Source organism: Vulpes vulpes, chromosome 15 (assembly GCF_048418805.1).
Source record: "Vulpes vulpes isolate BD-2025 chromosome 15, VulVul3, whole genome shotgun sequence".
NCBI lineage: Eukaryota > Metazoa > Chordata > Mammalia > Carnivora > Canidae > Vulpes > Vulpes vulpes.
This window is the reverse complement of record NC_132794.1, coordinates 62053941-62069201: the sequence shown is the minus strand read 5'-3', so window position 1 is coordinate 62069201 and position 15261 is coordinate 62053941. Positions and strand designations below refer to the sequence as shown.

General features: G+C 34.1%; 1 protein-coding gene across 18 annotated transcripts in view; it reads right to left on the bottom strand.

Moving 5' to 3' along the window:
* TCF12 (transcription factor 12) overlaps positions 1–15261 on the bottom strand; it is a 368612-nt gene that overhangs the window by 206834 nt on the left and 146517 nt on the right. For 8 of the 18 annotated variants that reach the window (XM_025998487.2, XM_072738614.1, XM_072738616.1 and 5 more), the window contains exon 5: positions 10195–10256. The exons of the other annotated variants lie outside the window; for them this stretch is intronic. In XM_025998487.2, the coding sequence (XP_025854272.1) occupies positions 10195–10242 (48 nt within the window). In that variant the 5' untranslated portion in view covers positions 10243–10256. The remainder of the gene's footprint in view (positions 1–10194; positions 10257–15261) is intronic. 18 annotated transcript variants of the gene reach the window in all.

Below are 15261 nucleotides of genomic sequence, written 5' to 3'. Positions count from 1 at the left end.
CAAAAAAAAGCTTTCAGAATTTTTAGCTTTCAAAATTTTTAAATTTGTAAAAGCACTTAAAATATTTTTGAGAAAGCTTCTAATTTTTTTAGTTTAAGAAAGCATTTTTAAACATTAATTGTAAATAACCACACCTGCAGCTTTAGTATCACACCTTCCCAGCAATATGTTAATATTTCAAAGATGTTTTAAAGAAACTTTTCTAGGTTAGTCTTTATTGCTAAGAACATCAAAGGAATTAAACTCAAAATATATATTACCCCTCCCATTTTCATGGCCCTTTTGTAACAAAATATCCATCACTCATTTCTGCATGTTTGCCACCCTGTCTTTTACATATTAGTATATGAAGCTATCTCCTCCATCAAGTTGCCTAACCAGGAAGGCCTCTGAGCAACTTTAAGATACTGCTGAGGAATGACCCCTGGGGGAGTACTTATTTACCCGTTTGAGGAACACATTCTATGGGCAAATCAACTTTTTAAAATCACTAAAAGCCAGATTCTTGTGGCTACTCATGTGTCCAGATATCTTAGTTCACCCATATCATACATATACTTAACCAAATTAAGTGAATTCATAAAAAAAAGAAAAAATTAACTAATAAAAATAGTTCCACTCCTCTTCTACTCATGCACCTTAGAGTAAAGCATGGGAGATAGAATCTATTGTTCTGTCCATTAGTATGGGTTTTTGAGTGCTTCTCAGGTGAAACACCTCACTTCATGGCTATTGTATTGTGTTCTTCATACAATATGATATTAAAACACAAATCAGCAACTCTGTCTAATAAACACACAAATAGCTATCTGACCCATTATCAGAGGAAAATCCCACTCTGATGTGTGTGTATGTATCCTATTTATCCAATAAATAAATAAAAATGGCAAGGCAAGTTTAAGTGACATTATTAGAATATTTCTGGCCAATACACATAATTAAAAGTAAAAATAAGAAGACAGTTACTTCCTTAAAAGTAAAGTTTTACTGTATTTCAGACATGTAGTCCAAATTGATACAGTTTGGATTATGTAAGATTAGTTAACTACATTTGCATACAATACAAAATTTTCAGATACTCAGAAAAGTATCCAGGAGACCAGGACCCCTCTGATAATCAATAGTAGTTCACAGTATTACCAGTCTTTTTTTTAATATACTCCCTAAGAGAGACTGGGAGATGTGTCACTTAAATATTAAAACTAATGGTGGCACAAACTGAATTATCATCTACTTGATCAAATGTGACCATTTTGTTTAGAGCAACAACTGAAATTGATTTCCTCTTTTATCCTGCTCTCTGCTTTGTGTTCTTATGTTTTCAGTATATACTATCAATCTCTAACCTATATCCATTCAAATGTGTTTACTGATACTTCTGTGATAGGATCTTTTTTCTTTCCTGTTCTTGACTTCCTTTTCATTCTCTTCTTCCCTATAACCTATCCCTTTTACCTGTCTTTCATATCATTTTAATCTAGTTACTGTGCATACGGAAGTGTGATAATGCATATGCATACATAAGTATTACTGCCAATAATTTATCAGGCACTGTGTAGATGCTTGCATACAACAATGAATAAAAGTCTTCAAGGAGCTCATCATTTAGAAAAAAAAGAAATAGTACCTACAAATATTTTAATAAACTGAGTAACTTTTGCATGAGGTCTGATCTGAGCCTGAGGTGTGTCACATTACAACTTCCAAAGGTCTGATCAGTATTCCTAGACTATTAGTCCAGTGGGCAAGATGGCATGACCAATGAAACTTTAATTGATGTCCAAGCCAGTGTGCCAATTTCCAAGTTAAGCTTCCTGAGTTGAGTAAGAATAGTTTAGAAGATGGTAATATATCAGCACAACTTCAAATGTGAACCTCAAAGCAGAACGAGCACTCTCAGGCAAGCAGAAGAAACAGCATTAAGATTTGATAAAAATGCTCTAAAGCATAATGAAACATGCTGATAATTAGAAAACAAAAATGTCAACAAGCACACCTCTGGTAGCATAATAATCATCACAGTTAACTTTTATTGAGTGCCTTCTATGTGCCACTATAAATAGATATTGCATTTTCCCCATCTCAAAGATGAGGAAATTTTGTCATAAAGAATTTAACTTTCTTAAAGTCAGAGAACGGTAGAGAACTGATTTAAACTTGGGAACTATGACAACAAATGACTTAATGTTAATGATTTTTTTTCTTTTTCATTTCCAACACCAAGAAATCTGACAACAGAGTACAAACTTAAATAGAGAATAATTTCACTAGGCAAGCCATCTTCAAGGTCTCAGAATCCCTTTGGTCTCAGGACCTGTTATATAAAGATATTTTGTCTTAAAAAAAATTGAGAACCGCAAAGAGTTTTTGTTTATATAGAACATATCCAGTGATATTTATCACACTAGAAAGTAAATCTGAGAAATTAAAAGCACAAGAACCTGGAGCAAAAACATTATCATATATCATACAGCATTTGCAAACTCCACAGTATACTCAGGAAAGAACAAGACTGAAATGGCAAAGAATGTTTTAGTACTATGAAAATAGTTTTAATATAACAAACTATCTAAAAGGGTCTCAGAGACACAGAAAGATCCCTGGAACATACTAAGTAAATTGCTGTAATAGACTATTTACTGTATTTTAAAATAAATTATGATCCTTGATTACCACTACTGTCAGAATTTGGAAACCCTAGTTGAAGACTATTTATTTAAAACAGAGGCCTCATTTAAAAAGATTCAGGGAAGTCAAGGGGGGCATGCCTAACACCACACAGCTATTTGGTGGTAGTTATTTAATCTTACTATATTAAAGAATAGATCTTTGTCTTCTGATTATAAAATATCAGTAGACAAATATTTGGGGACAGTTAGCAGTAAGGAAAGTAACTACACAACAATGAACAGGGTATCAAAATTCCAAAGATTTCTGGAATAAGTCAGTACTGTCAGTCCTGTGCAGAAAAAGCAGATAGTGCTGGCTTCGTTTCTCCATTCACTTGTATGTGCTGCTCCTAAGCTTCCATTTTTGAAGCAAATTCATGGTTCTAAATTAGATCAGCCTAGCTAAAAACTCCATTTCCATTTGCACTTCCAGACAGGATAGAGTTCCAGATTAACTCTCACACTTCAAACAATCAAAAGACTAAACAGCAGTTTTGAGGCACCAGATGTGGACAATGCAGCATACTGCTGATCCCTGAGAGAGGGGAAACAAAGTGAATCCTAGGATTGCTGAGAGGGGCTAGGGAAGAGGGAGATATACCTCACTTAAAAGTCTAACTAAAAAAAAATAATAATAAAATAAATATTTCAGACACAAAGAAGATGAAAAACTCTATCAGCACCAGACCTACACAATGAGAGTGTTAAAACAAGTTCTTCAATCACAAGAAAAATAATACCAGCTAGAAATATGGCCCTACACAAAGGACTAAAACATGTTTCTTAACCATAATGAAATTAAATTAAATATTAATAATAAAAATATCACTAGAGAATCTCCAAATATTTCAAAATCAAATATACTTCTAAGTAACCCATGGGTCAAGGAAGAACTCAACAGGAAAATTCTAAAATTCATTCTATTTTGAACTGGGTGAAATGAAAACTCAACATAGCAAAAACTGTAGGATGCAGGTAACACCACAGCCAGAGGATAATTTTTAGTACTAAAATGCCAGTTAGAAAAGATAAAAGGTCTCAAATCGATGACCTCAATTATACCTTAAGAAACTAGAAAACAGGGTTTGCCTGGGTGGCTTAATCAGTTAAGTGTGCTTTTGGATCAGGTTATGATCCCTGGGTCCTGGGATGAAGTCCCACATTGGCCTCCTGCATGGTGGGGAATCTGCTTCTTCCTCTCTCTTTCCCTATCCTCCCTGCTTATGCTCTTTCTCTCAAGTAAAAATCTTTAAAAAAAAAATAAAGAAAAAAACTAGAAAACAAAAAGCAAATTAAATTCAAAATAAGAGTAATGGAAGTCAAACATATTGAAAACAGAAAAACAAAACCAATGAAACCAAAAACTAGTTCTTTGAGAATATCAGTAAAATGGTAAGCCTCTAGCCATACTGGGGCGGGGGGGGGAATAATTCACTAATATCAAGAATGAGGTAGAGACTCTAACTACAATTCTATAAATATTGTGCCAGGTAGACTCTAAGATGGCTCTCAATGTTCTCTGGTATTCATACCCCCTATATAAACCATTCCCCCAGAGTGTGAGCTGGCCTAGTAATTTACTTTTTTTTTTTTTTTTAAGATTTCATTTATTTATTCATGAGAGACATAGAGAGAAAGGCCGAGACACAGGCAGAGAGAGGAGAAGCAGGCTCCATGCAGGGAGCCCGATGTGGGACTCGATCCCAGAACTCCAGGATCATGCCCTGAGCCAAAGGCAGATGCTCAACCACTGAGCCACCCAGGCGTCCCTAGTAATTTGCTTCTAATCAATATGGCAAAGGTAGTATGATCATTTCTGTGATCAGGCTCTGTAATATTTTGTCTTCTATCTTGCTAGCAGACCTCCTCCCTTGTGGGCTTTGATGAAGTAAGCTGCCATGATGGAAAGGCTTAGCTAGCAAGATACCGAAGAAAGCAATTTCCAGGCAACTACCACACTGTGGCCTTCAGTTCAAATATAAGAACTGAATCTTGACAAACACATATGAGTTTGGAAGCAGATCGTTCCCAAACAGGTCTTTAGATGGGGCCCTGGTTCTGACCAATATCTTGCTTAGAGCACCATAAGAGACCCTGAAGCAGAGGACCAAGCTAAGCTGTGCTTAAATCCTCATGAATAGAAACTGACAGACAATAAATGTGTATTACTTTAAGACACTAAATTTGTAATACTTCGTTAGGATATCAAAAATGATTAATACAAATATTTAAAAGATAACAAAGAAATATTATGCCAGCCAATAAATTCAATTTAAATGAAATAGACAAATGGGCATTTCTTAAAGTACACAAACTAATAAAGTTCACTCAAGAAAAAAATAGGTAGTGATCACTGGGTGGCTCAGCAGTTTAGCACCGCCTTTGGCCCAGGGCCTGATCCTGGAGACCCGGAATCGAGTCCCAGATCAGGCTCCGTACACAAAGCCTGCTTCTCCCTCTTCCTGTTTCTCTGCCTATCCCTCTCTCTCTGTGTCTCATGAATACATAAATAAAATCTTTAAAAAAAAAATAGGTAACTTGAATAGTCCTTTATTTATAAAATTGAAATTATAATTAAAAATCATGCCCAGAAGGGACTCATATATCTTAACTGATAAATTCTACCAAACATTTAAGGAGGAATAACACCAATTCTACACAAATTGCTTAAAAAGATAAGAGAAATACCTCTCAACTCATTCTTTTAAGCCCAGATTAGCATATCAAATTCTGAGACCGTATAAGAAAAAAACCCCTACAAATCAGTATTACTCAAATATAAAAATTTTTAACATTTTAGCAAATTGAACTCAATAATATATAAAAGGAACAGTATATAATAACCAGTGCTATTTATCTCAGGAATATAAAATTGGTTTAAGATTTAAAATAATAATTGATATAATTCTTAGAGCAACACAGTAAAAAAAAATCATATGACCATTTCAATAGATGTGGAGAAAACATTTCATAAAATTGAAAATCTGTATTTGATAAATACTTTCAACAAATCAGGAACAGAAGGGAATGTCCTCAATCTAATAAATCACATCCATGAAACTTAGAACTAACATCATGCTTAAGGGTGAAACATTGTTTCCTAAACATCAAGGACAAGGCAAAGCTATCCACTCTAATTTTATCTATTTAACACTGTATGAAGATATCATAACTAATTCAAAAAGAAGAAAAAAAATCCAGATTGGAAAAGAAACAGTTACTTTCATTTTTCATGGATGATGTACTGTCAAAATAGAAAATCTTCCAGCGTGTACAAAAAAGCTACCACAGCTAGTGAGTTTAGCAAGGTGCAGGATACAAGATCCATTAACAAAAATGTACTATAGTCTTATATAATTCATGAATACCCATAAATTGAAATAAAAAACTTATAACAGTATCAAAAATTATAAAAGAGATAAACTAAGTAAAAGATGTGTAATATGTGTTCAGTGAAAACTACAAAACATTACTAAAAGAAATTAAAGAAGAATTAAATAGATACACCATATTCGTGGATCAGAAGACATCACACTGTTATCAATTCCCCTTAAAATGATAAATTCAACACAATCCCAACCAAAATCTCAGAATTCTAGAAACAAGGAACACCTCGGTAGCTCAGTCGGTTAAGTGTCTAAATTTGGCTCAGGTTATGATCTGGGGTCCTGGGATGAACCCTTCATCAGGCTCTGCACTCAGTGAGGAGTTCTGCTTGTCCCTTTCCTTCTTCCTCTGCCCATCCCCTCACTCATGTTCTTTCTCTTTCAAATAAACAAAATTAAAAAAAAAAAAAAAGAACTGTAGAAACTGATATGCTGGTTTAAAATTTTTCAATTTATATGCAAAGTGCCTAGAATTTGCAAAACAATTTTGAAATAAATGACGAGGCTGGATACACTACCTGATATGAAGTCTTTATTTATTTTAAAGACTTAGTCATTCACTAGAGAGAGGCAGAGAGCAAAAAGCACAAGCAGGATTCCCCTCCACTCTGAGCACGGAGCCTGACACAGGATTTGATCCCACCACTCAGAGATCATGACCTGAGCCAAAACTATGAGTTGGCTGCCCAACCAACTGAGCTAACTAGGTGCCCCTGAAGATTTATTTTAAAGGTACAGTGATCAAGATGCTATGATATTGGTGTAAAGACTTTGATAAATCAGTAGAACAAAACAAGTTCAGAAATTGACCTTCATATAATGGTCAATTGATTTTCAACAGAGATAACAAGAGAACTCAATGGGGAAGGTAATCTTTCCAACAAATGGTAGTAACAAAACTACACAGCTTTATCTGTAAAGAAAATCTATCAATTTCAACCCTTACTTCACATCTTATACAAAAAAGAACTCACAATGGATAACACATCTAAATTAATGATTAAGTGTATGTCATTTAATGTACTACTTCTTAAGACTATTACTAGCAGTCAAACTCAATTCCTAAGTAACAGAAGGATTCATGGTGGGAAAAAAACTGTGAGAAATATATTCTATTCCTTTTTAAAATAACTACAAATTGGAATACTTTATTAAAAATTGAGAAATCTAATAAAGAAGTCTAATTTTGTTTAACTCAATAATACATACATACATTGGACTATGGAGCTCTGTATTTACACATTAATTATTAGTATCCTATTAAGGACAGTTTGAGAAACTATGGTCTTGGCGAAAATTTTTGTTTTACATGTTATGAACTAATGTCCAGAGTAAGTAATTCATTTGATCAAGTTCACTTGTTAAATGAGAGAAGTCCCAGGCTTAGGGCTTTTGTTCTTTGTATTATAATACAGATTATCATTTTCAATTGATGTGCCCTAAAGATTTCTTAACCATGTAATGATTATTTCTGTTCTTCTACTCTCCCTTGGTCATCATTATCATAACTTTTATCACTATATAGTATAATAATCTGTTTTTCCCATGAGAATGAGCACTCCATTTGCCCAGATAGTATGGAGTGATCATTTTATTTTGCTTAACTAGTCCATAGACCAGAAACTTATGGAATCTCAATAAATGCTACATGAATGAAAGAACTGAGAGAAAAAAGGATTCCATGTGAACAGCCCATAGAGTACAAGCTCAAGAGAAGACTACAAAATTCTAAACTGGGAAGAAAAATAACCGAGTAAAAACTGATCTAAGAGAGTAAGGTAAGGTTAGTGGGAAATCAAGAATAATATTTAAAGAGCAAGAACTCCGAAAACTCAATGAGATATGATGGTATCACCAATACAGAGAGGATATTGGCTTACAGGACAGTTGATACTTTCTTGTCAATCACTAAATGACTTTTTTTTTAAAGATTTTATTTATTTATTCGCGAGACACACACACACACACACACACACACACACACACACACACAGAGAGAGAGATAGAGAGAGAGAGAGAGGCAGAGACACAGGCAGAGGGAGAAGCAGGCTCCATGCAGAGAGCCCAATGAGGGACTCGATCCCAGGTTTCCAGGACTGAAGGTGGCGCTAAACTGCTGAGCCACCAGGGCTGCCCACTAAATGACTTCCTAAACTAAACATCAAGAAGAGGGTCTGCTCCATGCAAAAAGTAGCACATTATAATATAAAACCCCATTAATTATTTTATTTGATAGCACAAAGGGATTAAGTATCAGTTCAATACACTGAAAGAAAACACTCCATGCTTGTTATTTTCAAAATAAAATTGTTAGAATATATGAGAACAAGTACATCACAAAAGGGACTATTTAATTGCCCATGCTAAGCCTTTTTGACATACATAAACTCATTTAAGATCTCATAACTACCCTGTGGAGTAGATATCCTTTCAAACAAATTTAAGGAACTTAGGAGTCTATATTCAGTCATAAGAATGCAGATTAGTAAAAAAAATAAAAATAAAAAAAAAGAGAATGCAGATTAGTAAGAATCTACATTCATAAATATCTGGGTTGCCAAATTTTCCCCAATAATTTTTAAATCCCAAGATCTGTAATGCAATGAAGTTTTCCAACAGCTTCAATTTTGTGAACAATTTACTTTTCCTGACCTACAGAACCTCTTGTTGGTCATTTAAAAATTGCAACAGGTCCCTCATCTTGTTTAGGACATACCCCATGAATTCAAAACACCTGCTTTTTTAAGGGGCTTCTGAGACTTGTAAACTTCCTATGTGGTTTTGTATCAAAATGGATCTGTGATTTTTTTTTATGAGACTGGATATAAGAAGAGGAATACTTATAGACTACTTAATACATTCCAGATATTATGCTTTCTAGAATTTCCTATATTTTTCACACACTTGTTACGAGATAAATCTCTTTGCAGATGAGAAATATGAGGCTCAGAAATTAGGTATCTTATCTTTTCCAATGTCAAAATAGTGGTGAAACCATGAAGTAAATAAACTTACTGATTTTATGGCGTTTACTTTTAAGTACAAAATGTAAATAATAGTTTTATAAGAAATAATGACAGTACCATCATCTTACAACTTCTAGAGTATCTTCTCTTTCAAGTCCTGGACAAGGAGGAATAACAACTGTTTTGGGGTCTTTTACACTTTGGCAAGTGTGACATGGTAGAAAGGGAGAGTAATTTAGAGTCATACCCTGGCTATTAGTCTTGGATGTTCAATATCTGTTTAGTTATCCACTTTCTCTGAACCTCAATTTCCTCACTTCTAAAATGGACAGGATTTTAAAAATGGCTTCTTGAGAGGCTGGTGTGAAGCTTAAAATAGGGAACATGCGAAAGGCTTTATACAATATTTTAACAAATGCTAGTTATGATTAATTGCTATTAACAAAAATAGACTAAGTGGACCTAGAAAGGTATTCAGCCGAATCTATCCTCCATTCTGTTCTTATACATAAGAAATATGTAAATCTAAAGAAAGTAATAAAACTGTTGTCAGAAATAAGAACTAAACAAATTACAAAAAGGGACTGAAGAGATATTCAAAGATTAGTAAGTTTTGACTTTCACTTGCTAAAGACTAAACAATGAAATTTAGAAAAGAAAATTATGAAGATCAGTCCTGATAAAGATGCTATATGACAAGCATGCAAAGTTAAGTGAAACCAGTTTGTGAGGTGACAAACTAACATAAAGGCTGATTCCAAAAACTATTTGACAGCATCTGAATGGACTCTGTCCCTGGAAGAATGGCTAAACTGAAAAAAAAAAAATAGGTCTGTCTAGCTTAAGATGGAAAAGTAGACAACCTGATAGGTGTGTGATTTCTTTCATTTTAAATTAGTGCTAGTAAGAGATTTAAAGGAGCTTACATCATCCTAACCCAACTTTTTCCTTATCCAAGAACTAAGATCACAAGTTACAGGCAGATGCTGTTTTGAATGCAAAGAAGAGTAACAAACAACATTTTCCCTCATGGGTTTATTTAAACCTAACTTTAAAATACACTCTTTGCTCACCCAATAGTTTTTCTTCACATTCAGAACATTCAGAAGGAGCAGTTACATAACAAAACAGAGATTAATGGGAACATAGATGCAATATATAGAAAACACTTACTTTAATTCTCTGTCCCTCCTGTCTTGCTTTGCTATTTAACTGCTTCATCTCGTGTTTTGTACCTGAGATCAAGAGGCATAAAATACTATTTCAAAATTTGTGTGTCCTTTCTAATTATTGCATTTGAACTCGTAGCAGCTATTAAAACCTACACCATTTTCCCCTTCGAAAATAAAAACAATAGCAAATAATAAACAATCTAGAGAAAATATCTACTCTAGACAAGAGGAAGTAACACTAAACTTTATTACCCATCAATGGTATCAATGGAGGACAATGAGTAAAAATTTATCTTTTGATTCACACAACTAGATTTTCCCATTTATAAGGGAAACTATCAAAATCAATCTGGTAGTTGGATAACACAACCACAGCTACCTTATCAAAGCCTGAATAAAACACATGGAGTTTAATTCAAGAGTTGCCATTCTGTTGGGGGAGGAAATCTATACAATTTTATATCTTCCTCAGTTGCCAAATGTGCCATTTTTTTCCTTTGAGATATCTCTCCTCTTTCCATTATTTTGTATTCTTGATCCTACCATCCTAATCTATGTCTTATTTCATCTCAAGGAGGCCTATGTAGTAACATTTTACCAGATCACACTATTTCTGGTCATTCCCTCACTTTGGATCCATCTCTCATACTACAATATACTGATGTTTACAAAACCCTTCGTGTCATTCCCTGCATAAAAATTTATTTTTAAGTAGCTCCCTACTCATCAAAAGATAGACTACATTTCTTGAACAGAAAGGTTACCTGCCTAATCACACACATTATTTACCTATATAGCAAGATCATTTACTCTTTACTGAATTTTGTGATTTTGAGGTCTCTGAACTTGGTCCCATCATTCCACATTCCAGAAAGCTGTCCCTTTCAATCTTACTCATACAAATATTGTCTGTCCTACAACAGTCTACTCAAACACTTCCTCTTCACTCTTTCCTGATCACTGAAAGTAATTTCTCCATCTCCTGTAATGCCATGATAATCAGTGAAATTAATTTAATAATTAACTATTTGCTGCTTAATAATTATAGCTTCTTTATTACTGCCTTAAGAGTTAAAGTTTTATAATTTATTTAACTCTTTAGGTAAATAAGACTTGTATTTCTAATCACATTTCCTGAACTCTAAAATATGCTTTGTTCACTTTTAATGATGCAGAAACTGAGTGCACCTAACACATCTCAGCATTTTAAAACTGGAGAAGCAGAGTAAAGCACAAGTTCCTTAGAAGCAGAGAGACAATGTTATCCTTATTTACAAAGGTAGCTCTCATTACACTGTGCTATACTGGGAGAAGAAAACTACAGGTTCTCTCTACCCCTAGATATTCCCAAGGCCTCTCTACCATCAAATGTAAATGAACTACATATCAGGCTCTCTCCAAGCTCCAGCAGTATAACCCTCCCTGGGGTCGAAATGAATAGATAGCACATGAGGGGAACTGAGGCTCTATTACCTCATCTCCAACTTATCCATCAAACTAGAGTGGCTGTTTGCCAAGCTCATCCACATGAATGAAAAGATACTGCATATCTGCTAAGAAGGGAGAGAATAATAAGCAAAATTAAAGATTATTTTAGTTACATCAGACAGAAATGGTCTAGGAACAGCTAGAGAGGTAACATTAAACTCGTCCAGATAATGTTAGGGACTCATTTTAGTTTCCACGGAATTTGAAAGCTGTATGTCTCTTCTAGTTGAATTTTTATTTATTTTTGTTTCCCTTACCCAAAGGAAGTATCCAATCTATGGTGTTGTGTATGTATGAGTCTTAGGAGGCTAGAGCAACTCCTGAATCTTTGTACTCTTATATTCATTTTCTACCTGATGTGGTCTATCAGGCTGCCGTCCATGTGTACTCCTGACAAATGGTCTGAGAAATGACCACTGCTGGTGCTTTTTTTTTTTTTTAATAAAATGAACCCTCATTTTGCTACCTCATTTTTTTGTGTGACAAAAATAAGGATATAATATTAAAATAAATCAAATGATATACAATACTGTCATTATTCTGATACAGAATTTTTACACAGCAATATTGATATAGGTACACATGGCAGGATGTCAGGTAATCCATTATAAGAGACCTTCTGGTTACAAATGGGAGTTTAAATTACAACTTCATACCGATTTTAAAATGGTAACAAGTGGTATGCCAGATTAAAATCAATACTCCCTCTTCAAGTGACATTTTCTGAAACATCTCGAACTGTGAGACTTAAAAAAAGTAAACTTCTCTAACAGGTAGCAAAAAGTCAGAGTACGCATTAAAATCAAAGAACTCAGAACATACACTTACTATTTATTTCTTAATTAGAAGTCTTTGAAGTTACTTTGTGCTGAGTCACATGTAGCCTCTAAACCTAGTATTTTAAAGCCAACTCATCACCACATAACTGGTTTTCCCCTTCTCCACTAATAGGCCTAAGTCCGGAAATTTACTAAGGTAGTTATTATTAGTACCCACCTCCCTTCTATCAATGAAAAAAAGAAAAAGAAAAAAAAATTGAGGCAAAGAGAAATAATTTACCGAGTCATACAGCTAGGAAGTAGAAGTGCCAAAATAGAACTCATACAACTTGCTTTCAATGTTCAAGCTCTTAAATTCTATGCGTGTCTACCTCACATCACACTATACTATGCTGGCTAGGTAACTTTAATTTTTTTTTAATTATATCATGTTCCATGTCCTCTTTTGAAATATCAATTGCAGATCCTCTTTTCTCTTCAGTTTTCTCCTCTCTTCCCCCATTCCTTTAGTATATGGCAGAAAATTTAAGACATTTCTTCTCTGACTTGGGAAATACAAAGGTAGGGGGGCTAAAAAGTAACTGCAAAATTTTGAATATTTGAATTCTAGGCCAGAGTCTATCACTAACTAGACAGACTGTCTAGCCAAACCTTTTGTGTATTTTTTATCAACAGCACCTATCTCAACCTAGCCAAATTTCAAACTCTCTTATTAGTTTCCTCACCCATACAATAAAAGGACTGGATATAGATAGCTAACACACTTTCCAGTTTTGAAATTCTATGAAACTGCAAAATCAGGAGGAAAGGAAGAGCAACATGGACATGACTGTTTCACTGTGCAAACCATATTTATACAGAGAAGGAACAACCATGATAAAAATTTAACAATTAGAAAAAATAAGCAATCAAACTCTGTGCAATTGAATGTTGCTTCTTTCCCCTAAAACAACTACAATAGATTGTATATAACCTGAAAAATGCTCATAATTAAAACATCAACTGCTGGTCACTGCTGGTGCCTATAATTTTTATTAGTGATTACGTACCACTGATCTCTTTTACTTTTTAAACTGAGAAATGAAAAATTCTGTATCTTAGGGAAAGACTGTCAACAAGAAGACTGTTCCCTTTTCCTGTAAGCCCTGTCATAACTCTAGGATGCAAACCCCAATGATATTTCAGTACTCTGAGCTTGGTCAGGCTGGGTTGCAAAGCTGAGAGGGCAAGAAACCCAAGATGATGTGGCCCCTTGGAATTTCCATGAACTAAAATGATCACACAACATTTCAGAAATGGAATTTGTACAGCAGGAAATGCGACCATGAAAACGAACAACGAAACATTAGATATTTGGAGATAATAATAATAATGATGGTAATAATAGTAATAGCAGCTTTCATTTATTGCTTCAATAAATGAAATACTTCACAGCTATTATTACAACTCATCTTTACTCAAACCCTACAAAGTATATGCAAAATTATCATAATTTTAGAGATGAGAAATCAAGGCACAAAGAGGTTGAGTCACTTGTCCAATGTCACAAACTACAATTCTCCAGAGTCAGTGATCTTAAATAAAATGCTTCACTAAGTAATATCATCAATCAGGACAATAACTTGTAAGCAGGGTAAAAAGGAAGCCTATTACCATTAATACCACCACCATCTACTTCGAGCTTTGAGAGCTTCATCATAAATCAACTTTGATTCTTTTCCATTTCCAAACACAATTAATCTAGTAAATCTAACAATTCTTCCCCAATTTGATTATATTCAGTAAACATATATGTAAAGAGCATCTATTACATAAAAAGCATTGTACTAGACAGAGTAAAACTTTTACATCTAAGTTTGTCACAGGACTTCGGCTTTCCCAAGAAAGAAACAGATAAATGAAGGGGAAAAGAAATAGATTTTATTTATGTCTCTTAAAAATCTAAAGGAAGTATATTACGTATGACAAAATCAGCAAATAATGCTTATTCATTACACTTAGAATGTAGCACAACTACAAATATATTCATTCATTTAAATTTGATTAATCATTACATATAGATCTAGTTAATAAATTCGGAAATACAAAGAATTAAAGCCAACACACAGCACTAAGTACCACTGATTTAAGCACTTCACCTATATTTATCTCACTTAATCATAGAGTTACATGCATTTAAAATTCATGACAACCTTATAAAGTACTTATTATCCCATTTCACAAATGAATAAACTAAGGTACAATGAATTTGAGTAACTTGTCCAGAATCATACAGGCAGTAAGTAGCAGAGTTGGGATTCATGCCCCTGGCACTCTGGCTCCAGAAGCTGTGCTCCTGACCACTGCCTTTTAAAGAGGATGGAAAAAAAAATTGGAACTAGAATAAATCATTAATACGGTAGTAAATAACAAAAATCATGGTATTCCCTGCCCTTTTACCTGGTGCAATGTCAAATATAGAAAACATTTGTTTACAGGAAAGGATAAAAACTAAGGGAAGGAGGAACAAACTTCTTATATCTCCTGCTCTCATCTAAACTATCTGATATCTTAATCACTCTTTTCAATCTCTGGTGCTTTAATCAGCACTTTTCATATTATTTCTGAAAATAAAAGTGTTATTCACATCATAATGATGCTGTTATTTTTTAATTGGTGTGTTTTGTTCTGCACAGGTAGGCAGCAGGTCAATGGTGCAGAAACCAGGACTCTACCAAAGGTGGAGAGGTTTGAGGGACATGTCACTAGTGCTCTTACTTCCTTATGATTTCTTATGAGTGCCTCAAACATGCGGTCTCATT